The following is a 24,336-nucleotide window of genomic DNA, read 5'->3' as shown; positions in this document are numbered from 1 at the left end:
TGTCTTGTGTTTATTTACTGTTGTAGTCATTCCCAGCTGAATATCAGGTACCGTGAGTATGCAGCCTTGGCTGCTAAACATTTGATAGCTTGACCGTATGTGCGCGTCACGTACGTAACTTTTTAAAAATATATAAACTTTATGAACCTTGGGTTAGGTGAACGGTCTTTTGGGCTGAGTGATTGTGTGTGTTGATCAGGTGTTTGAATTGTATTGGCGTGTTCTATGGAGCTAGGAGCTAGCAGAGGAGCTAGGAGCTAGCATAACAAACACGCAGGTGTTTTTATGCAGGATTAATTTGTGGCATATTAAATATAAGCCTGGTTGTGTTGTGGCTAATAGAGTATATATATGTCTTGTGTTTATTTACTGTTGTAGTCATTCCCAGCTGAATATCAGGTCACCCCCGGCTCTCACAGCATCTTCCCTATCTGAATAGCTTCAACTCCCCACTAGTCCTTCACTTGCACTTTACTCATCCACAAATCTTTCATCCTCGCTCAAATTAATGGGGAAATTGTCGCTTTCTCGGTCCGAATCTCTCTCACTTCATGCGGCCATCATTGTAAACAATAGGGAACTTTACGTATATGTTCAACTGACTACGTCACGCTACTTCCGGTAGGGGCAAGCCTTTTTTTTATCAGATACAAAAAGTTGCGATCTTTATCGTCGTTGTTCTATACTAAATCCTTTCAGCAAAAATATGGCAATATCGCGAAATGATCAAGTATGACACATAGAATAGATCTGCTATCCCCGTTTAAATAAAAAAAATTCATTTCATTAGGCCTTTAATACACTGACACACAACATCCGGATTCCCATCATGCATTGCTTCAAAACCACGGCAAAGTAGTAATGTCCAAAAACATAACAGAGACGAAGCAGAAGAAGGAGGAAGAGACACGGCGACGACGAGTAAGAAGAAGAAGTACGCTTGCAAGTTCCAAAATGATTGGACAAAAATAATTTGCTGCCTTCACATTTTGTAGATCAGACTTCTCCATTGAACACGGTGGCCGAACGGATATACTCATTCATGATTGGATTATTTATATATATATGTATAAGAAATACTTGAAAATATATACACCCCCCCTGAAAGAACCACCATTACATGTTATGTAGACTACAAGGAAGTCTTTCACATTTAGAAAAAAAATAATATGACTCCTCTAATGCGCCCTATAATCCGGTGCGCCTTATATATGAAAACTACAAATGTATCGGCCGATAAATGCTTTAAAATGTAATATCGGAAATTATCGGTATCTGTTTCAACCTTCCGAACTTCCCGGGAGACATACATAGACAACATAAACACAGCAGAACAAATACCCAGAACCCCTTGCAGTACTAAGTCTTCCGGGACGCTACAATATACACCCCCCGCTACCACCAAACTCTCCCCCCCATCTCACAAATTTGGAGGTCTCTAGGTTGGCAAGTATGCTACAAAGGCGGACGCGCGCAATTTTGCAGGATTTATGCAGATCCCAAATACAGATCAGCAAGTACCAGAAGCAACGTTCCCTCTAAGGTGCGCGCCTGCGCAATTGCGCACTGCTCAAGCGTCCTCTGCGCACGGCAATTCTGTGCCACGCACAAAATCAAATAAAAAAATAAGCGCATAACAATTTTCGACACACGGACACGACAGAGAAAACAGTTTTCGTCATCATTGTTCAAATATTGTAACGTCTGTCGAGACTCTTTGAGGACATGAATTCCATCCATCACTTTACTGAGCAAAACTCTTTATTGTCGGCCAAAAACAAATCACCAAAACATTATTTAAAAAAATGATATCTAGCAAAAGTGGTCATTTTCTGCAGTACAAACCAGACCAAAAGCAACTTTGTTATATCAACAGCAGCCGCTCGCTCTTTCTCACTTGCGCCAACACATGCACATATGGCACTTAGCCAGTGATGCGTTTACAGCCACACAAAAAGTCGGACAACTCCAACACCACACATAAAGTGTCATTCCAGGCCTGGTTACACTATGATTTACCAATCAAATGTGTGCTTATTCTAGTGTCATTTATTAAGAATCTTAATGTATAAATATTAATCATGAAATGCTGTTAGTATATTAAATAAATACTAATAAATATATATTTGTTACAAACAGGAAGTTGCAGGAATGTACACATGATCCCCTGCTTACATCTCATTGTGCAACATGTGAATGTTTTAATGGGAACTAAATGCAATGTCTGAAAGGGGTACAAATTATTTCCAAAGCAGCTGAGATAGGCTCCAGCACCCTCCGCGACCCCGAAAGGGACAAGCGGTAGAAAATGGATGGATGGATGGAGATTGAACTTGTTATTTAGTCATGTTTGGGACAGGTGTGCTGCTGGTGTAGCCACAGTGTGCACGTCTGATGTTGCTCACATGGCCTCCACTGAATGCTCAGGGAGTTTTTGCGTTTGCTCACACATGAAAAATTAGAGGGAACATTGACCAGAAGGTAAGAAAAGTTGCTTTTGCATAATATTGCGAAACAAAACGCCAGATAATATGTCTTACCTTATACACACACCATAATAATACTCCTATGTTTAATGCGCCGACAATCCTTCAAGCGGTGTGGCTTCATAGCTTACCTAAGTCGTACTAAAACATTTTGATAGATTTTTGAGCGCCGTGTGTAATGTTCTATATTTTCAATGGAACATAAAAAATGTTGGTGCTGTTTACTTGAGTCATATGGTAGAGATGTTCGATAATATCGGCCTGTCGATATTATCGGCCGATAAATGCTTTAAAATGTAATATCGGAAATTATCGGTATCGGTTTTTTTATTATCGGTATCGTTTAAAAATAAAAGTTTTTGTTTTTATTAAGTCAACATAAAAAACACAAGATACACTTACAATTAGTGCACCAACCCAAAAAAACCTCCCTCCCCCATTTACACTCATTCACACAAAAGGGTTGTTTCTTTCTATTATTAATATTCTGGTTCCTGCATTATATATCAATATATATCAATACAGTCTGCAAGGGATACAGTCCGTAAGCACACATGATTTTGCTGGTCCACTAATAGTACTAACCTTTAACAGTTAATTTGACTCATTTTCATTAATTACTAGTTTCTATGTAACTGTTTTGATATTGTTTTACTTTCTTTTTTATTCAAGAAAATGTTTTTAATTTATTTATCTTATTTTATTTTATTAATTTTTTAAAAAAGGACCTTATCTCCACCATACGTGGTTGTCCAAATTAGGCATAATAATGTCTTAATTCCACGACTGTATATATCAGTATCGGTTGATATTGGTATCGCTAATTTAGAGTTGGGCAATATCGGAATATCGGATATCGGCAAAAAAGCCATTATCGGACATCCCTATCATATTGCCATCATAGTGCAGTCTACACATATCTCTCATGTTTGACTGCCATCTACTGGTCACACTTATCATTACACCATGTACCAAATAAAATTGCTTCAAGTTGGGTAAGCTCAACCATTCGTATTCCTTACATTAGGCGCACCGGGTTATAAGGCGCACTGTCGCGTTTTGAGAGGGGGAAAGGGGTTTCAAGTGCGCCTTATAGTCCGGACAATACGGTATTTTGGTGTGTAACAATACCTTAGAACACCATGGCCGTGGAAGATCTTGTCTATGTGAACATGTAAACTACCATATTTTCCGCACTATAAGGCGCACCTAATAACCTCCAATTTTCTCAAAAGCTGACAGTGCGCCTTATAATCCGGTGCGCCTTATATATGGACCAATATTGAGCCACAACAGGTCTCGCATTTACGGGATGCGTAACGTAACCCCAGCCTCTACTGTAGCGTCTATTCTATGCGCCTTATAATGCGGTGCGCCTTATATATGAACAAAGCTTTAAAATAGGCCATTCATTGAAGGTGCGCCTTATAATCCGGTGCGCCTTATAGTGCGAAAAATACGGTAGTAATAAATCAAACAACCTGCATGCCAGAATCAGGTGTCGCCACGGCAACATGTGCGACACGATCCACTCAACACAACATCCTGTGGCGCGGCGCCCCGCCGGAAAGTTTCCTCGCAAAGTCGCCCGACCTCCTTCTCCTGCGGCGTTCTCCCGCCTTCGGTCACACCTCACCCGCCGTAACGAGCGCTAATGTGAATGTGCCGCCGAGCTAAATCAGATTATAAAGATGGAAGTGCGGCGCGGAGGGCAGCGGCGTAATCCGACGTGTCACCCGGTCCGCCGCTCGGCCCGCTTCCCCGCTCGCCTGCTGGAATTGATTTGATGTGCGCCCTTTCCTTCGCCGGCTCCGTGTGTTCACACAACCTAAAAGATAGGAGAATCCAACTCGAAATGAATAGTTGTGACTTCACCTGCGCCTCGTCGCCAGGCAACGCACACGAGAGGGGAGGTGGGGGTTATGGCATCAAAGGTTGGAGTAAACAACCCCGGGAAGGAGACGGAACGCTCACAGTTTCATTTCGCTCTCTTTCGTGAGCGGCCATTAACTTTTAATTGCATGGTGGGATGCGGTGACAGTCGGGGGCGCCGCTCCGGGAGATAAAAGGATGCAAACGGGCGGAGGGGGGTTGAGCACAGCTCGCCTCCGTGTGCATTATCTGCTCGGCTCGACATTTCTACTTAATGAAAAGCACCGTGATAAGAGAAGGGGGGAGAGGAGCTCCCCTTGAGACGTTTGGTCACAGTATCAATGTAACACGATATTAATACCACATTGGACTTGTAGAATCACTTTGCCAGGTACTCAAAGACATGTATTACTTCATAAAAGATAAGGTAGGCAGTAAAATATATAAAGAGGGAAGTAAACTCTGCATAAATAAGACTAGAGGACGTGGCTACACTGCAAAAAGTCAGTGTTCAAAAACAAGAAATAAAAATACAAAAATGAGGGGTGTTTTATTTGAACTAAGCAAAATTATCTGCCAATAAAACAAGAAAATTTGGCTTGTCAAGACTTTCCAAAACAAGTAAAATTAGCTAACCTCAATGAACCCAAAAATACCTTAAAATAAGTATATTCTCACTAATAAGTGCACTTTTCTTGATGGAAAAAAAAAAAGAGACCTTTTTTGTCATTATGTTGAAAAATATTCTTAAATTAAGTAAATGCTAGTGCCATTATCTTGACATAATGATAATAACTAAAAGCTAGTTTATTTTTCTAATGGAAAGGCAACAAGGCAACCGCTTGTTACTCTCGGGGTCTACTAGCCATTCAGGCAAATCATATTGTCTAAAAATGCATTTTTCCATCGATAACACAGTGTTTCCCATAAACTGCCAAGATACCTGTGGCGGTGGGGGCGTGGCTATGGGCGTGGTCATCATGACATCATCGAGTAATTTGCATAATTTGCTACAATGATATGATTTTCTCTAAAAAAGCTCAAAAAATGTATACTTACTAATTAATAATAACAGTTTTGTTTTAAACGTCCATCCATCCATCCATCCATCCATTTTACAATATAATTACAACACTTTATGTACATATTTATATACAGATTTGAACAATAAGTTATTCACTGAAATATATTTATTAATTGTGGTTCTTACAAAAAATATATCTTATAAAATATAAAAGCTAAAATGTCTCTTAAAGCTCTGCCCCTTTAATTAGTGCATACTAAATAATTTAACTTTAGCCTACTACTACAACCATATTATTTACCAGCAACATAAAGTGAAACAGAGGCAGAGGTGTCCTGCCACAGTCAGTAACAAATAAACAGAAAACAGTAGTGGTCAAATACAAATAAGGCAACAAGAGAAGTATCCTACACTTCTCTTTTGTAAAGTAAATCTGAACAGCCTATATGAGCATCTACATCAACTATATGATTTGCCTGAGAAGCTGGATAGGACAAAAAAACAAAAAAAAACTTTTTTTTATATTTTTTTTTTTATTTGTGGCGGACGTAATTATTTCGTGGCGGGCCGCCACAAATAAATGAATGTGTGGGAAACACTGATAACATGACATCATCGCGCCAAGTGCGTGCTCTTTCAGTCAATTAGTGCGCATATATACAGCCCGGCCAAAACAAATGTTTAATTGTGATTTTGAAAAATTTACCTGAATGTGCATGAACTATTTCTGTTCAAAATAGCTTGAAATGTCACATGTGAAATGTTTAAATCTTAACTTTCAGTTTACTGTACTGTGCCAACTGTACTACTATATGAGTACGTATTTTCTCTTGTTTCATTGAAAATAAAACAGCAAAGTCCATTTGGCTGTCATCTGTTTTAATTATGAGACACAATTGTGTCAAAGTCATGATTTACTTGTTCATGCTTGAAATAAGAAATTATTACTTTGTAAAAGCAATTTTATATATGTGAGTGTTAATGACACAGCTTTGCAACATGTTCTAGTTTTAAGCATGTTTTACTTAATATAGGTCATAAAATCTCAGCAACAAGCTGTAATATCTTACTGAGATCATTTAGGACCAAAACACTTAAAACAAGTAAAACACTCTAACATAAAATCTGCTTAGTGAGACTAATTATCTTATCAGACAGAAAATAAGCAAATATCACCCTTATTTGAGATATTTCATCTTACTTAGATAAAGAATGTTCCCCGGTGTCACACATGCCGGTGTCGCACCACGCCGCTCCTTTAGGGAGGGCCCGCCCCACTATTTGAGAAGGACTGAGGTAAATCCTCCAGATGTCCTGATCAGTGCTGTGAAGTGATTACGAAAATTATGTTTAAAAGGCCTTAGTGGCCACATGCGTGGACAGCACCTTTTAGCTCTTATTTCCAAATTTGTGTACACTACTGAATTGGGGTCTTATGGCCACTTATGTGGACACTTACACTGCCACCTGGTGGTGTCAGAAGAGTATAACATACAATGAAATTTTGGAAAAAATAAAAAAAGGGTAAAAATAAAAATTAGCATGTCACTACACATGAAGTACACGTTTGTGTACTTATGGACTAAGTACATCATATCAAAAGATGGTTTTTAGTTTTTATTCTAATTAGGGTCCAATAAGCCCAAATAGCAATGAGAAATACAAAAAAGCATGTAAACAAACAGCTTGGGCCTTAAGAGGTTAAATAATTGTGACCAGTAACTAATTAATCCAAGTAATCTCTTGTTTAATGTCACCTAAAAAGGCTTAGAAAAGCCCTCAATTTGAGGTATTTTTCATTTAGATTGAATAAACTCTTATAAAGATAGATTTAATAACAGAAAAAAAAGTAGCGTTGTAAAGTCATTTATTGTTTTTTTAACATACTTCAACAAGTGCAGTCTCTTTTATTTGCTAAAATAAATCATTAGGTCCATATAAAGTGTTGAAATTAATTGATCAAAATCACATTTCTAAGTACAGTACAGTGGATTTACGAATTTATTTAGTTCTGGAACGTGGTTCGTAAACCGAAAAGTTTGTACGGTGAAGCAGATTTCGACGCCCCCCCGTCGTCGTCATGTCGTGACATTGCTGGTTTACGAGCATGTTCGGCAGCGCACAATCACAGAGTACATACAAGCAGACAGAAAAAGGACAACGGACGCATTTTGGCTTAAAAACTAACAATAAAGGTGAAGTTATAACACTGAAACTCCCTCAGGAAGAGTTGCTTTACGACATGGCTAGCTAGCTAGCGGCTAAAGTCCATCCGCAGTCTGCAGTGTTTTAGCAACTTCTAAATCACTAATCCCTGTCTCCATGGCGACAAATAAAGTATGTTTCTTACAAGTATCATCCCTGCAGGACCAGGAATAGCTAAACATGCTTCACTGCTGTTGCGCTGACCAGCTCTTCCTCCGGGGAATTCAAATTGCTAGTCTCTCCCAGATTCTTTTATGGCACATAAACTGATGTTTATGTTCAATCACCAGGCAGTAGTTGGTATTTTGTAGTTTATTCTCAAAGCTTAGAGGACAAACGTGAGACCAACCCAGTACACAAGCGCTCCCTCGCCCGGTCTAGCTCGGTCTCTCCCAAACCCACGGAAGTCCCGTGATCCTCTCCTTCCTCCTCCCCACCTCCTGTCCAGCACTGCGCGGTGCTCCTTATCTCTGGAATGTTATGGCAGTCTCAACAGAGAGAATAAACAGCGCTCTGACTCTAATCAAGGACACTCGAATGCAAGCACTTTGTACCACACGAGACATTAGCTGAAAGAAGTAACACTTAAATATGGATATGATACTGATCTGCTTCCCACACTACACACCATAGCTCACAAGCGTCACAATGTAAACAAACACCATTGGTGGATCTACACCAGCATCCACTGTAATGATACCAAGTACAGGAGCGTATCTAGTCGATACTACTATGATTACATCGATATTTTTTGGCATCACAACATCCTCTTTCGTTTTATTAAAATGTATATTATGTTTATAAAGTCAGGAAATATGTCCCTTGATACATGAGGACTTTGAATTTGACCAATGTATGATCCTTTAACGACTTGGTATCGGATTGATACCCAAATGTGTGGTATCATCCAAAACTAATGTAAAGCATCCAAACAACAGAAGAATAAGTTATTATTACATTTAACAGAAGTGTAGATAGAACATGTTAAAACACAAAATAAGCCGATATAAACAGTAAATGAACAAGTAGATTCCGCGATAAGATGGCGACTTGTCCAGGGTGTAACCCGCCTTCCACCCGAATGCAGCTGAGCTAGGCTCCAGCACCCCCCGCCACCCCGAAAGGGGCAAGCGGTAGAAAATGGATGGATGGATGGAACAAGTAGATTAATAATTCATTTTCTAACACTTGTCCTTAATAATGTTGACAAAATAATAGAATGGAAAATGACACAATATGTTACTGCATATGTCAGCAGACTAAATTAGGACCCTTTGTTTGTTTACTTACTACTAAAAGACAAGTTGTCTTGTATGTTCACTATTTTATTTAAGGACAAAATTGCAATAAAAAACATATGTTTAATGTACCCTAAGATTTTTTGTTTAAATAAAACCAATAATGCAATTTTTTGTGGTCTCCTTTATTTAAAAAAGTCTAGAAAAGTATCGAAATAATTTTGTAGTTGGTTTGTAATATTTCAATCTTGTCTTCTTTATTAAGAAAAATAAAGTAGACAAGATGCACATTCCTACATACACAAAAACAGGTGACAATAGGTAAAAGTTGGTTTTGCATAGTGGGTCCCCTTTAATACATCATGATATGCTAACAAATACTGTACTTACAAATTCTACATTTAACCAGATAAACTTCATAAAATTGTCTAATTGTGTTTACTTCTGTTACTTGCTGTAAAACGTTTTTGGTTTTATAATCTATTGTCAATGTATCGGATCGGGATTCGAAATCGGATTGGATCTCAGGCCAAAAAATTGGACCGAGATCGTGGGCCACAAATGTTGATCGGGACATGTATGGTAAATACGTTAAACCTTAACCAGGTTTTGAAGAGTATCTTGAATATATTGAAGAGTATCTTGAATAGATTGAAGAGTATTTTGAATATATTGAAGAGTATCTTGTATATATTGAAGAGTATCTTGAATATATTGAAGAGTATCTTGAATAGATTGAAGAGTATTTTGAATATATTGAAGAGTATCTTGAATATATTGAAGAGTATCTTGTATATATTGAAGAGTATCTTGAATATATTGATGAGTATCTTGAATATATTGAAGAGTATCTTGAATATATTGAAGAGTATCTTGAATATATTGAAGAGTATCTTGAATAGATTAAAGAGTATCTTGAATATATTGAAGATTATCTTGTATATATTGAAGAGTATCTTGTATATATTGAAGAGTATCTTGAATAGATTGAAGAGTATCTTGAATAGATTGAAGAGTATCTTGAATAGATTGAAGAGTGTCTTGAATATATTGAAGAGTATCTTGTATATATTGAAGAGTATCTTGACTATTGAAGAGTATCTTTTATATATTGAAGAGTATCTTGAATATGTTGAAGAGTATCTTGAATATGTTGAAGAGTATCTTGAATAGTTTGAAGAGTATTTTGAAAAGATTGAAGAGTATCTTGAATAGATTGAAGAGTATCTTGAATAGATTGAAGAGTATCTTGAATAGATTGAAGAGTATCTTGTATAGATTGAAGAGTATCTCGAATAGATTGAAGAGTATCTTGTATATATTGAAGAGTATCTTGAATAGATTGAAGAGTATCTTGAATAGATTGAAGAGTATCTTGAATAGATTGAAGAGTGTCTTGAATATATTGAAGAGTATCTTGAATATATTAAAGAGTATCTTGAATATATTGAAGAGTATCTTGTATATATTGAAGAGTATCTTGAATATATTGAAGAGTATCTTGAATATAGTGAAGAGTATCTTGAATAGATTGAAGAGTATCTTGAATAGATTGAAGAGTATCTTGAATAGATTGAAGAGTATCTGAATATATTGAAGAGCATCTTGAATATATTGAAGAGTATCTTGAATATATTAAAGAGTATCTTGTATATATTGAAGAGTATCTTGAATATATTGAAGAGTATCTTCAATATATTGAAGAGTATCTTAAATATGTTGAAGAGTATCTTGAATATATTGAAGAGCATCTTGTATAGATTGAAGAGCATCTTGAATAGATTGAAGAGTATCTTGAATAGATTGAAGAGTATCTTGAATGGATTGAAGAGTATCTTGAATATATTGAAGAGTATCTTGAATATATTGAAGAGTATCTTGAATAGATTGAAGAGTATCTTAAATATATTGAAGAGTATCTTGAATATATTGAAGAGCATCTTGTATAGATTGAAGAGCATATTGAATAGATTGAAGAGTATCTTGAATAGATTGAAGAGTATCTTGAATAGATTGAAGAGTATCTTGAATGGATTGAAGAGTATCTTGAATAGATTGAAGAGTATCTTGAATAGATTGAAGAGTATCTTGAAAAGCATGAGTGGAGGTCAAGGAGGACTGGAGTCATGATGTGTTCCCTGTCTTGACAGGTTTCAGCCACTGATCCGGACCAAGACGCGGATCAGACCGCCCTCCGCTACTCCCTCCACGGACAAGGTGCCGGAGGCGAGTTCACCATCGACGAACGCACCGGGAGAATTTACGCCCAGCGCCGCTTAGATCGGGAAGAGCGCCCAGCCTGGAGATTCCTCGTACTGGCAACAGACGAGGGAGGAACCGGGCTCACGGGATTCGCTGATGTTCTGCTGGAGGTCCGCGATGTCAACGACAACGCGCCTTTCTTCCCGTGCCCGGCGCTGGAAGTCGATGGCTGTTTTGTCGGCCAGGTGGCAGAGAATTCCCCCGCCGACACCTCCGTCATGGAGATGAGAGCCATGGACCTGGACGACCACAATGAGGGCAAGAACGCGATGCTGACCTACAGCATCATCAAGAACGTTCGGAACGAGATCAACCTCAACCTGTTCTCCATCAACGCTAAAACAGGAACCATCTACACGGTTCTACGCTCCCTGGACCGCGAGGTAGAGGAACGCTACCTGGTGGTGGTGGAGGCTAGAGATGGAGGCGGTTTGGCAGGGACGGGGACAGCCACCATCTTGGTTTCGGACGTCAATGACCACCCACCCGTTTTCTCTCAAAGGGTCTACACCACTCAGGTGAGTCTGTCTGTCTCGAATAGGCATCATCGTTGGTCGCCATGGTGATAACAAAACACCTGCTTTGTTGGTCAGGTCGCCGAGGACCTGGAAGTCAACAGTGAGGTTCTTGTCGTGTCCGCCACAGACGGAGACCGGGACGAAAACGCCGTTGTGACCTTCAGCATCGTCGGGGGTGATGAAGACAGGAAGTTCTTCATGGAGACGGACAAGGCGAACCGTCGCGGCGTGATCAAGCTGAAGAAGAAGGTGGACTTTGAGAAGCCTCAGGAGAGGACTTTCAACCTGACTCTGAAGGCTGAAGACGCCGACTTCTTCAGCCTGGCCAACTGCCTCGTTCAGGTCCAAGACGCCAACGACCACGCCCCGGTCTTCTTCCCCCAGTTCTACGAGTCGCCGGCCATGTCCGAGGACGTTCCTGTGGGGACGATCGTCGCTCAGGTGTCGGCGACGGATCTGGACTCGGAACAAAACGGCCGCTTTTCCTACAGTATTGCCAGCGAGTCGGACCCCTACAGTCAGTTCCTGGTGGACCAGTCGGGTTGGGTGGTGGTGGCTCATCCTTTGGACAGGGAGAGGATCTCGCAGCACAGGATCATGGTCCTCGCCACGGACGCAGGCAGCCCGACTCTGACCGGCACTGCCATCGTCATGGTAACAGTGCTGGACATCAATGACAACGGGCCAGAGTTCGAGGCCCCCTACAGGCCTGTCGTCTGGGAGAACACGGCGGCCCCCCGGGCGGTGCGCATGAACGACACCTCCCTTCTACTCTACGCCACCGACCGCGACACCTCCTCCAACAGCGGACCCTTCTCCATACGGCTCCTCATGCTCACCTCGGACGCCACCAGCTTCAACCTGACCGACTTCCGCAACGGCAGCGCGGCCGTCACGGCTCTGCGCACGTTCGACCGCGAACGCCAGAAGGAGTACCGCCTCCCCATTCTCATGATCGACAGCGGCTCGCCTGCCATGAGCTCGACCGGTACGCTGACGGTAATCATCGGCGACAGGAACGACCACCCGCACTCGCCGGGACACACCAACTTCATCGTTTACAGCTACGAAGGTGCGTACCGTCAACGTTTGAGAGCTCATTGCAGGTTCTTTGTCCTTAGGATCGGTGGCTGTACAGCGCTCAAATTCTTGACGTTCAATGAATCTGCTCGTCCTAACCTTCACATTCCCGTGTGTCAGCCCCTCGCCGCCACCACCTCTGAGCTCATAAGACGTTTTTGTCACACTCGAGTGCTTCCGCTGTCTCGCTGCAGTCCACATGACTTATTTAGTGTTTTCAGACCAGCTGTCAGCCGCTGTAACTTACTGCAAGGACGAAGGATTCCTTTTAGATATTTATGCACGACGCCGTCTTTGGGCTTTTCCACATAAACGTACATTAACCTCGCTGAAACGCACAACAATGGAGCGTCTCAGAGGAAACAATTAAGACAGAGGAGATGTTTTGAGAATGCAGCCCAGAGACGAAAGAACTTCTTTTAGGAGAGAAAAAAAGAACGGCTGTGATCAGCTCCAGTTTGTGTACGACTTCCTGCCGGGCTGTCTTCTTTTGCACGCTTTTACTCTTTTAACCCGATTGATATTTTTTGCCGGAGTTCTGTTTTCTAGTGTTAATTTTGGCAGCAGTTTTTAATTTACCGTATTTTCCAGACCATATGGCACACCAGATTATAAGGTGCACTACCGATGAATGGTGTATTTTTGATCCGTTTTCAGTGTTTCCCATAAACTGCCACGATACCTGTGGTGGTGGGGGCGTGGTCACCATGACATCATCGAGTAATTTGCATAATTTACTCCAATGATATGATTTTCTCTAAAAAGGCTCAAAAAATGTATACTTACTAATTAATAATAACAGTTTTGTTTTAAACGTCCATCCATCCATCCATCCATTTTACAAACAACACTTTATGTACATATTTATACACAGATTTGAACAATAAGTTCACTGAAATATATTTATTAATTTTGGTTCTTACAAAAAATATATCCTATAAAAATATAAAAGCTAAAATGTCTCTTAAAGCTCTGCCCCTTTAATTAGTGCATACTAAATAATTTAACTTTAGCCTACTACTACAACCATATTATTTACCAGCAACATAAAGTGAAACAGAGGCAGAGGTGTCCTGCCACAGTCAGTAACAAATAAACAGAAAACAGTAGTGGTGGTAGATAGACACAAAGCTTCATCAAACATCTGATCCACTGAACAAAGAGCTCCAAAAATCTTGATCCTACACTTCTCTTTTGTAAAGTAAATCTGAACAGCCGATATGGGCATCTACATCAACTATATGATTTGCCTGAGAAGCTGGATAGGACCCAAAAAAAAACAAAAAAAAACAAAACAATTTTGTGTTAAATGAATGTGTGGGAAACACTGGTTTTCATATATAAGGCACACCGGATTATAGGGCGCATTAAAGGAGTCATATTATTTGTATTTTTTTCTAAATGTAAAAGACTTCTTGTGGTCTACATAACATATAATGGTGGTTCTTTGGTCAAAATGTTGCATAGATGATGTTTTACAGATCATCTTCAAGCCGCTTTCTGACAGTCGCTTCCGGATGCGCCGTTTTGTGGGCGGTCTTATTTACGTGGCTCACCTTCGGCAGCGTCTTCTCCCCGTCATCTTTGTTGTAGCGGTGTAGTGTGCAAGGACGGGAGTGGAAGAAGTGTCAAAAGATGGAGCTAACTGTTTTAATGACATTCAGACTTTACTTCAATCAGTAACGTAGCAGCATCTCCTCATCCGGAAACAACAACACCGGAAATGTGTCCCGTGAAAAACCGTCCGGCCGGAACTCTCTAATAACTAAAGTTCCTTGAGTAAATAATGTAAACTCACTACACCGGTATGTTTTAGCGCTTTCATGGCAAGTTTACTGACAGATATAAGTAAGAACTTTACACTACTTTATATTAGAAATGGCAACAGCGGAGGATGAATGTCCCATAACAAGACTACAAAGGCGGATGCGCGCAATTTTTCAGGATTTATGCAGATCTCAAATACAGATCAGCAGGTACCAGAAGGTAAGAAAAGTTGCTTTTGCATAATATTGCGAAACAAAACGCCAGATAATATGTCTTACATTATACACACACCATAATAATACTCCTATGTTGAAGCACATCAAGCGGTGTGGCTTCATAGCTTACCAAAGTCGTACTAAAACATTTTGATGGATTTTTGAGCGCCGTGTGTAATGTTCTATATTTACAAAGGAACATATAAAATGTTGGTGTTGTTTACTTGAGTCATATTGCCATTATAGTGCAAGTCTACACGTATCTCTTATGTTTGACTGCCATCTACTGGTCACACTTATCATTACACCATGTACCAAATAAAATTGCTTCTTGGTCGGTAAGCAAAACCAGAATTATTCCGTACATTAGGCGCACCGGGTTATAAGGTGCACTGTCGCGTTTTGAGGGGGAAAAAAAGGGTTTTAAGTGCGCTTTATAGTCCGGACAATACGGTATTTTGGTGTGTAACAATACGGTCGTGTTTTGCCAGTGAAAAATCCAAACATTGTGCCTTACAAAGACAGTAGTACTGATTGGATCCCCTCCGTGATTTACCCCAACCCCTTTTCCACATGCCACTGGGATTGGATAGATTCCTAACTTATCCCACCCGCCTAAAGATGAAAGTATATATGATTGGATTTCATCTATATCAACATTTTTGTCACGTTTCTTATTCACTGACTAATTTCTCAAATATTTGTGTTAGTTTTTTGCATACATGCATTTTTTTTTTATTAGTTATAATCCCATTTTAGTCAGGGAAGAATAGGTCAGTGACTACATTTTTAGTGAACAAAATTAACATTGCTGTTTCCGAATGTAATTTTTATTTTTTCCTTTCCAACCAGGTGTCCTCCCGATGACAGTGCTGGGCCAAGTCCAGTCCCCAGACCTCGATGACTGGAGCGAGAAGTCGTACCGATTTGAAGGCAAACCATCGAGGTACGACCTGAGCAAATGATATGATTATCGCTGTTAAATGGTTCCGGTCGAAGTAGGAATCATTATTATCAATCAAATATTTTCATTTCAATGCTAATCTCATTATTTGGATGGGTGGCCAACAATGTTCCCTCTAATTTTTCATGTGTGAGCAAACGCAAAAACTCCCTGAGCATTCAGTGGAGCCCATGTGAGCAACATCAGACGTGCACACTGTGGCTACACCAGCAGCACACCTGTCCCAAACCTGACTAAATAACAAGTTACATTTCCATCCATCCATCCATTTGCTACCGCTTGTCCCTTTCGGGGTCGCGGGGGGTGCTGGAGCCTATGTCAGCTGCATTCGGGCGAAAGGCGGGGTACACCCTGGACAAGTCCCCACCTCATCGCAGGGCCAACACAGATAGACAGACAACATTGTCTTATTATTATAATCAAATGACAGCAGTCATTTCCATGAGGAAATAATATATATTAATAATAATATAAGTGTTTTGGCCGACTTACAATGACAATAACAAAAAATATTGTTTTTCATGAACTGTGTACTTGTATTGTTTGTCTGGGTGGAGGTCCTGCTTTGGAAATAATGTGTACCCCTTTCAGACATTGCATTTAGTTCCCATTAAAACATTCACATGTTGCACAATGAGATGTAAGCAGGGGATCATGTGTACATTCCTGCAACTTCCTGTTTGTAAAAAATATATTTGTAATAGTATTTATTTAATATACTAACATCATTTCATGATTAATATTTATAAATTAAGATTCCTAATAAATGACACTAGAATAAGCACACATTTGATTGGTAAATCATAGTGTAACCAGGCCTGGCCCTAACCAATCTGGCACCCTAGGCAAGATTTTAGGTGGCGCCCCCCCACATCGGCAGTGAAGTGTATATACTCACAAGAAACCGAATAGCTTTGTCTTTGACCTTTTTTTTTACTTAAAGAAAGCAAATTAACATATTATATGAGAATGTTATGTTATGGTTATCTTTAACCGAATCACAGCAGTGCTCAAATTAAAAAACAGCATTCCTCTCATGTGATATTGCTTAATTAACATTAATGATGTGCACTTTAACAACTAGGCTTACAACTATACCTAATATATAAAGGGGTGGAAAAGTGACTATTACCTGCAGGGCAAACATTAGCTAACCAGAAGGCAATAACAATGTAAACAAAAAACACCTGCTTAAAAGTTCTAATACAAATGTCCCTGAGGAATGTAAGGTGGGAGTACTGTAATTACCTAACGTTACATTATTATTTTCCATAACAATTTAGCCCCCTCCACAATATTAACCCGACGTTAAAAGAGAACAAGCTATTTATTGATTAGCAATTGCCGAATCATGTAGCATTAGCTTAATGCTACAAAGCCAGGTTACTATCACATTCTGTAACAGACAAATAATTTCATGTAGGCTAACGTTACCTACCTGCTACCTCTGTCTTTTTCTCGTTTCACCTCCTCTTCTTTTCTCTTTTTTCTTCCCTGGGCACCTGACATCTTGTGTTGATTTTTTGACGTGGTGAGTCCAAAAAGAGTCATGATACGGGAAGGGAGGGGGTGCACCGTGCAGGGGGAGGGGGGGCTTAATGTTGTAACAAATAATATTTCTATTGAATAGGCTTTACTTTGCATTTTAATTAACGTGGGATTATTATTTTTTGTATTTAGAAATAATAGTACCAACTTTTATTTATTTTTTATTTTTTTCTCCAACATTTGTGGCACTGGCGTGGCGCCCCCTGATGGACGGCGCCCTTAGCATTTGCCTATACGGCCTATGCCACGGGCCGGCCCTGAGTGTAACGACCTGGAATGACACTTTATGTGTGGTGTTGGAGTTGTCCGACTTTTTGTGTGGCTGTAAACGCATCACTGGCTAAGTGCCATATGTGGATGTGTTGGCGCAAGTGAGAAAGAGCGAGCGGCTGCTGTTGATATAACAAAGTTGCTTTTGGTCTGGTTTGTACTGCAGAAAATGACCACTTTTGCTGGATATCATTTTTTTTTACTAATGTTTTGGTGATGTGTTTATGGCCGACAATAAAGAGTTTCGCTCAGTAAAGTGATGGATGGAATTAATGTCCTCAAAGCGTCTCGACAGACGTTACAATATTTGAACAGTGATGACGAAAACTGTTTTCTCTGTCGTGTCCATCGAAAATTGTTATGCGCTTATTTTTTTATTTGATTTTGTGCGTGGCATAGATTTGCCGTGCGCAGAGGACGCTTTAGCAGTGCGCAATTGCACAGGCGCGCACCTTAGAGGGAACATTGTTGGCCAAATACCTTTGGCAATATAGTGTATATCATAAACAATACATTTTAGATTTAAAATATGCTAAGGGTTTATCAAAAATCGGCTATTGGGCCAAAAAATGTCCAGGCAGGGCTTGCACTTTGACACCCATGCTTCCTTGTATCTGCTGAGATTGTTGGTGTGTGCATAAAGTTTGCATGAGACGTTGTGAAAAATTGTTTTGAGGATGAAACGCTCGCGAGCGGAAAAATGTTTTTTTTTTGGGTTTTTTTTAAGCGCAGCATGAGATAAACAGGGAGAAAAAGGCAAAGTGACAGATTTAAACCAGAGCGGGACAGACATGCAGGGAGGCAGTACAAAGGTGCGCCGTGACAAAGAGAGGAGGAGAGGATCCACGCTATTAATACTTCACAAGCAGATCTAGTGAACGTTTGCACAGACGCGCCGTGAGGGCGCACTTCTTTTATTTGATGAGGCGAGGCTACCAGCGATGACTGTGACGCCCTCGCCTCTAACAAGATGAGGAGCACGGACAATAAGGTGCTCGCTCGCTGCAGGGGAAGGATCCTCCATCCACCCTGCAGCTCCTAACCACTAGTTGACAGATGTGTTATGGTTGTAGGAGGGAGATGACGTCAACACACACCAGGGGGATGTATAGCTCTAAGATTATTTATTATATATAAATAACTAATATATATAATAAAAATAATACGAAACCATACAAACTAAACTAAGGAAATGGAATGTGTGACAAAACCCAAGAGTGAGTGGTGTTAGACTATGTGTGTAGTTAGTTGTGTATTACCGTGATGTTGGATGAGGAAGCAGACAAATCCAAAGGGGGAAAGGCAAAATGGGTCCAGGATCCGCAATACCTCTTGGGGAGAGGCGTCAGAGTCGAGGAGTCGAGAATCAGGAAGCGCGAGGGAGGCAGGGAAGAGTCCAGAGGGAGAACCAGGGAAAAGTGAGACGCACAGCTCACTTTCAAGACCACGGAGGGTACTGCGGGGACGACACGAGAAAATGCACACTGAAAACACGGAGGGGGAAACAGACAAGAAAGCAAGGTTGCATCAAGCATCAGATCATCGCTTACTGTACGCCAACAGAAGATTATATTCCGGCGCGGGATGGCAGGTTGAGCAGGCTTATGAAGGCAGCTCCTTCATCACGGGCAGGTGCGCGGATTTCAGATTGTCTGCAGGCGCGAGGAGGCACGCCCGCAGCAGAGAGAGAGCGCCTGTGGGCGTGGCCCACGGTGCGCTCATCAGGACGCAAAGATAAGGGCCCTTATACCGTCACCCTCAGTGTGACCTGTATGGCTGTTGACCAAGTATGGATTGCATTCACTTGTGTGTGTGAAAAGCCGTAGATATTATGTGACTGGGCCGGCACGCAAAGGCAGTGCCTTTAAGGTTTATTGGCGCTCTGTACTTCTCCCCACGTCCGTGTACACAGCGGCGTTTTAAAAAGTCATAATTTTACTTTTTGAAACCGATACCGATAATTTGGATACCGATAATTTCCGATATTAAACTTTAAAGCATTTATCGGCCGATAATATCGGACATCCCTATATAGTACCGCGATACTAATAAATTATATTCGGTACTACACCGCCTCTAAAAAATACCCCCCGTCGTCGTCACGTCGTGACATTGCTGGTTTACGAGCAGAGGAGCATGTTCGGCAGTGCACAATCACAAAGTACTTGCAAGCAGACACAGCGTGTAGACAGAAAAGGGAGAACGGACGCATTCTGGCTTAAAAACTAACAATAAAGTTGAAGTTATAACACTGAAACACCCTCAGGAAGAGGTGCTTTAAGACATGGCTAGCTAGCGGCTAAAGTCCTTCCGCAGTCTACAGTGTTGTAGCTACTTCTAAATCACTAATCCTTGTCTCCATGGCGACAAATAAAGTAAGTTTCTTACAAGTGTCATCCCTGCAGGACCAGGAATAGCTAAACATGCTTCACTACACACCGTAGCTCACCGGCGTAACAATGTAAACAAACACCATTGGTGGATGTACACCTAACATCCACTGTAATGATACCAAGTACAGGAGCGTATCTAGTCGATACTACTATGATTACATCGATATTTTTTAGCATTACAAATTTTTTAATTTATATTATGTTTATAAACTGCATGTACAGGTGGGATTAAGCCGGAGTACCCGGAGGGAACCCACGCAGTCACGGGGAGAACATGCAAACTCCACACAGAAAGATCGATACCCAAATTTGTGGTATCATCCAAAACTAATGTAAAGTATCAAAAAACAGAAGAATAAGTGATTATTACATTTTAACAGAAGTGTAGATAGAACATGTTAAAACAGAAAGTAAGCAGATATTAACAGTAAATGAACAAGTAGATTAACCTCTTAAGGCCCAAGTTGTTTGTTTACATGCTTTTTTTTATTTCTCTTTGCTATTTTGGCTTATTGGATCCTAATTAGAATAAAAACTAAGAATCATCTTTTGATATGATGTACTTAGTCCATAAGCACACAAACGTGTACTTCATGTGTGACATGCTAATTCTTATTTTTACACTTTTTTTTCCCAAATTCCATTGTATGTTATACTCTTCTGACACCACCAGATGGTAGTGTAAGTGTCCACATAAGCGGCCATAAGACCCCAATTCAGTAGTGTACACAATTTTGAAAATAAGAGCTAAAAGGTGCTGTCCACGCATGTGGCCACTAAGCCTTAATTCGTTTTCTACCACTTGTCCTTAATAATGTTGACAAAATAATAAATGACACAATATGTCAGCAACTAAATTAGGAGCCTTTGTTTGTTTACTTACTACTAAAAGACACGTCTAGTATGTTCACTATTTTATTTAAGGACAAACTTGCAATAAGAAACATATGTTTAATGTACCCTAAGATTTGTTGTTAAAATAAAGCCAATAATGTCATGATCCATGGCCCAAATCATGTTTTTTTCTGTTCTGTTAGTTTTGGACTCCTTTAGTTCCTGTTTTGTGCACCTCTGGGTTTGTTTTTGGTTTCCATGGGGATTAATTGGGTTCACCTGCCTCTGGTTAGTGGTCGGCACGCTCACCTGCTGTCGACCACTAATCAGAGAGCTATTTATACGTGTTGCTCGCCACACTCGGTCTGGCTTCATTGTTTGCTATAGGGAACACGTTATGTTGGTATTTCTTGTTTCCTAGTTTAAGATTCCTGCTCTAAGTTTTAACCTTAGCCTCCCCTGCGATCGGCACGTTTTTTCTTTTGCGTGTTTTCCGTTTTTGGTACGTGTTTGATTGACAAAGATTAAATCATGTTCCTACCCGCACGCCTTGTCCGGAGTGGTCCGTCTGCATCCCGGGAGAAGGAACCCCCGCAGTAAGATGCGACCCAATCGTAACAAATAATGCCATTTTTTGTGGTCACATTTATTTAGAAAAAAGTATCGAAATAAATGTTGGTACCGGTACCAAAATATTGGTATCGGGACAACACTAGTTGGGGAGGTTCCTTCAGCACGGCCATCTTTTTTTAGACGAGGAACTTTGGAATTCCGTCGCAGAACTCACCTCACATAAATAGTTTTGGAACTTTTCTGACACACCTGGTAGACACTAGAGTTCGACCGATATGGTTTCTTCAGGGCCGATACTGATTATTATTTGCCGATACTGATTATTATTTGCAGTACAAGTTATTTTAACTTGAATATTATACGTCAATGTTTAAGTTTTTTTTAGGAAACGTCAGACCGGCGGCGACATCATTTTTAATGCGGCGCTAATATTGTGGTTAAACACCTTTGTTACGTGTGTCTAAGACAGGTGTCAGCAACCCGCCGGTCTTTTCTGCCGCCCTAGTGGCTCCCTGGAGTATTTTTAAAAAAGGATTAGAAATGGAAAAAGATGGGGGGAATAATTTTGACACAAACCTTCCCAACTGTTAGAAAGCCCACTGTTTAATATGTTTGTGTGTATGCTTCACTGATGACAGTATTTGGTGAACATCATTTTGTCCTACTCATTTCGGCAGTTCTTGAACTCACCGTAGTGTGGACTTTGACTCAACAGTTTGTTTACATGTAAAATCTTCCACTCCTTCTTTGTCTCTATCTTGTCCACCAAATGTTTTATGCTGTGCGTGAATGCACAAAGGTGAGCTTTGTTGATGTTATTGACATGTGTGGAGTGCTAATCAGGCATATTTGGTCAGTGCAGGACTGCACGCTAATCAATGCTAACATGCTATTTAGGCTAGCTGTATGTACATATAGCATCATTATGCATTGTTTGTAGGTATATTTGAGCTCATTTAATATCCTTTAATATCCACAAAATGAACTATATGAGGCAATTCCTGAAGGAATTGCGTGTGAATGCTCCATTGTTGAAGTTGTAAAATGTAAATGTAAATGTGGGAATTGTGCAACTTGGAAAAATGTCCCATTCATTTCAATGGGAACATCCTGGAATTTCGGGAAAAGCGGGATTTGAAAAAATAATTGTTATTAGGAAGGAGCATGAATGTCATAAATGAGCTGAATTGGTTGGTGTTGGTCAAGAAATGTTGAAGTAGTAAATGGTTTTAGGAAATTTCGGGAAAATCCGGAATTTTTCTGAAAATGGTAAAAAACTTGAATGGTCTGAATGGTTGGTGTTGGAATTTTTCAAATCGGTTGAGAAAATGTTGAAGTAGTAACATGTTGAATTGAGAAATTGTATTACGGAATTCCTGGAATTTCGGGAAAACCTGGAATTTTTCCAGTTCAAAAAATAACTTTGTTTTTTGTCCTAATTAGGAGGAATGTTTTGACGATTGAAGTGGGTTGAAAAATGTGGGAAGGGTAGTCGCCAGAAAAAAGGGTGGAAATAGGGCTTTGGAAAACCAGGAATTCTGGAAAATACTGGAATTTTTTTTAACTTGGAAAAAGGGTAATTTGAATTTTCAGGATGGTGTAATGTGTTGAAGGTGGAATGGTATGACTCCGTTGAAAAATGTGGAAATGGTGGGAGTTTGAAAAATGGCCAGTTAATTTTGAATGGGAAAAATGTTCTGGAAAACTTGAAATTCTGGGAAATCTGGGGAATTTGGGAAATTTTTCTAGGGAAAGCCCGCGATTCCCGAATAGGCTGAACAGTTTGAAGGTGGAACGGTTTGAATCGGGTGAAAAATGTGGAAGGTAGAGCGCGCCAAAATCTGGAGAAGAAGTTGAATAATAAATAGATGCATTTTGGTGTAGAAAACCAAGCAGGTGTTGGAACACAGAGTGAGGGGGGAAGTTTGCAAATAGAGGGGTTCTTAAATCGAGGTTCCACTGTGCTTGCTGCACGTATGACCATGTCGGTCTCCATGGAAACGCCGCGGGTGGACACGCTTTCCCCGCATGTGAAGTCTTTTAAGTGTAAATGCGGAGACGGCGGTCGGACCGCGGCGGACACATTTTGGCCGCGTTTCAGTCGCAGCTAATGAGTCCATCTGGTGAGCGCTCTGAAGGGCGCGGCGGCGTGCGGATGTTTAACGCTACATGAGCCTGATGGCGCGCGTCCAAGTTTGTATCCGGGGCCGCGTTGCCAAGCTTTCCACATCAAGATCCCATACCCCCGTGTTGGACCGTAGACCACATCTGCTCTGATCTTCTTCTCTGGAAAGGCCTTTCATAAGTCACTCCAGACTCGCCTCGCTATATAACCCACACAAATGTTGCACTTTTTACAAAAAAAATTAAAAATAAAAATCTGAGAGACTTTAGTATTTTATAAAGCTACAGTACTTCTGGGCAAGGTGCCACAGCTTGCCCAAGTCCTTCAATCCAATCCAATACACTTTATTTATATAGCACATTTAAACAACCAAAAATGGTTCCAAAGTGCTGCACAACAATATTAAAAACAATATTCAAATATTATCCTTAGCTCCACCAATGACTGAATAAAAACAAAAATATAATATAATGTAAATAAACATTGATTGATTGATTGATGCCACTCCACAGTGGCAAAGCTCCGGGGGTTGACGAGATCCGTCCAGAAATGCTGAAGGCTCTGGGTGTTGATGGGCTGTCTTGGTTGATACGCCTTTTCAACATTGCGTGGAAGTCTGGGACAGTGCCGAGGGAGTGGCAGACTGGGGTGGTGGTTCCCCTTTTCAAAAAGGGGGACCAGAGGGTGTGTGCTAATTACAGGGGTATCACACTACTCAGCCTCCCTGGGAAAGTTTACGCCAAGGTACTGGAAAGGAGGGTCCGGCCGATAGTCGAACCTCAGATTCAAGAGGAGCAATGTGGATTCCGTCCTGGTCGTGGAACAACTGACCAACTCTTCACGCTTGCGGGAATCCTGGAGAGGGCCTGGGAGTATGCCTATCCAGTCTACATGTGTTTTGTGGATTTGGAGAAGGCGTATGACCGCGTCCCTCGGGAGATCTTGTGGGAGGTGCTGAGGGA

General features: G+C 40.6%; 1 protein-coding gene across 1 annotated transcript in view; it reads left to right on the top strand.

The window, feature by feature from the left end:
- Window positions 1-24,336, top strand: part of si:dkey-22o22.2 (neural-cadherin) — a 367,974-nt gene that overhangs the window by 295,080 nt on the left and 48,558 nt on the right. Inside the window, exons 21-23 of the mRNA XM_062062641.1 lie at window positions 10,976-11,605; window positions 11,681-12,677; window positions 15,520-15,613. Of these exons, the coding sequence (XP_061918625.1) occupies window positions 10,976-11,605; window positions 11,681-12,677; window positions 15,520-15,613 (1,721 nt within the window). The remainder of the gene's footprint in view (window positions 1-10,975; window positions 11,606-11,680; window positions 12,678-15,519; window positions 15,614-24,336) is intronic.

This window comes from Entelurus aequoreus, linkage group LG11 (genome assembly GCF_033978785.1).
Source record: "Entelurus aequoreus isolate RoL-2023_Sb linkage group LG11, RoL_Eaeq_v1.1, whole genome shotgun sequence".
In the NCBI taxonomy this organism is placed as follows: Eukaryota; Metazoa; Chordata; class Actinopteri; order Syngnathiformes; family Syngnathidae; genus Entelurus; species Entelurus aequoreus.
This window is presented reverse-complemented; position numbering and strand designations above follow the sequence as displayed.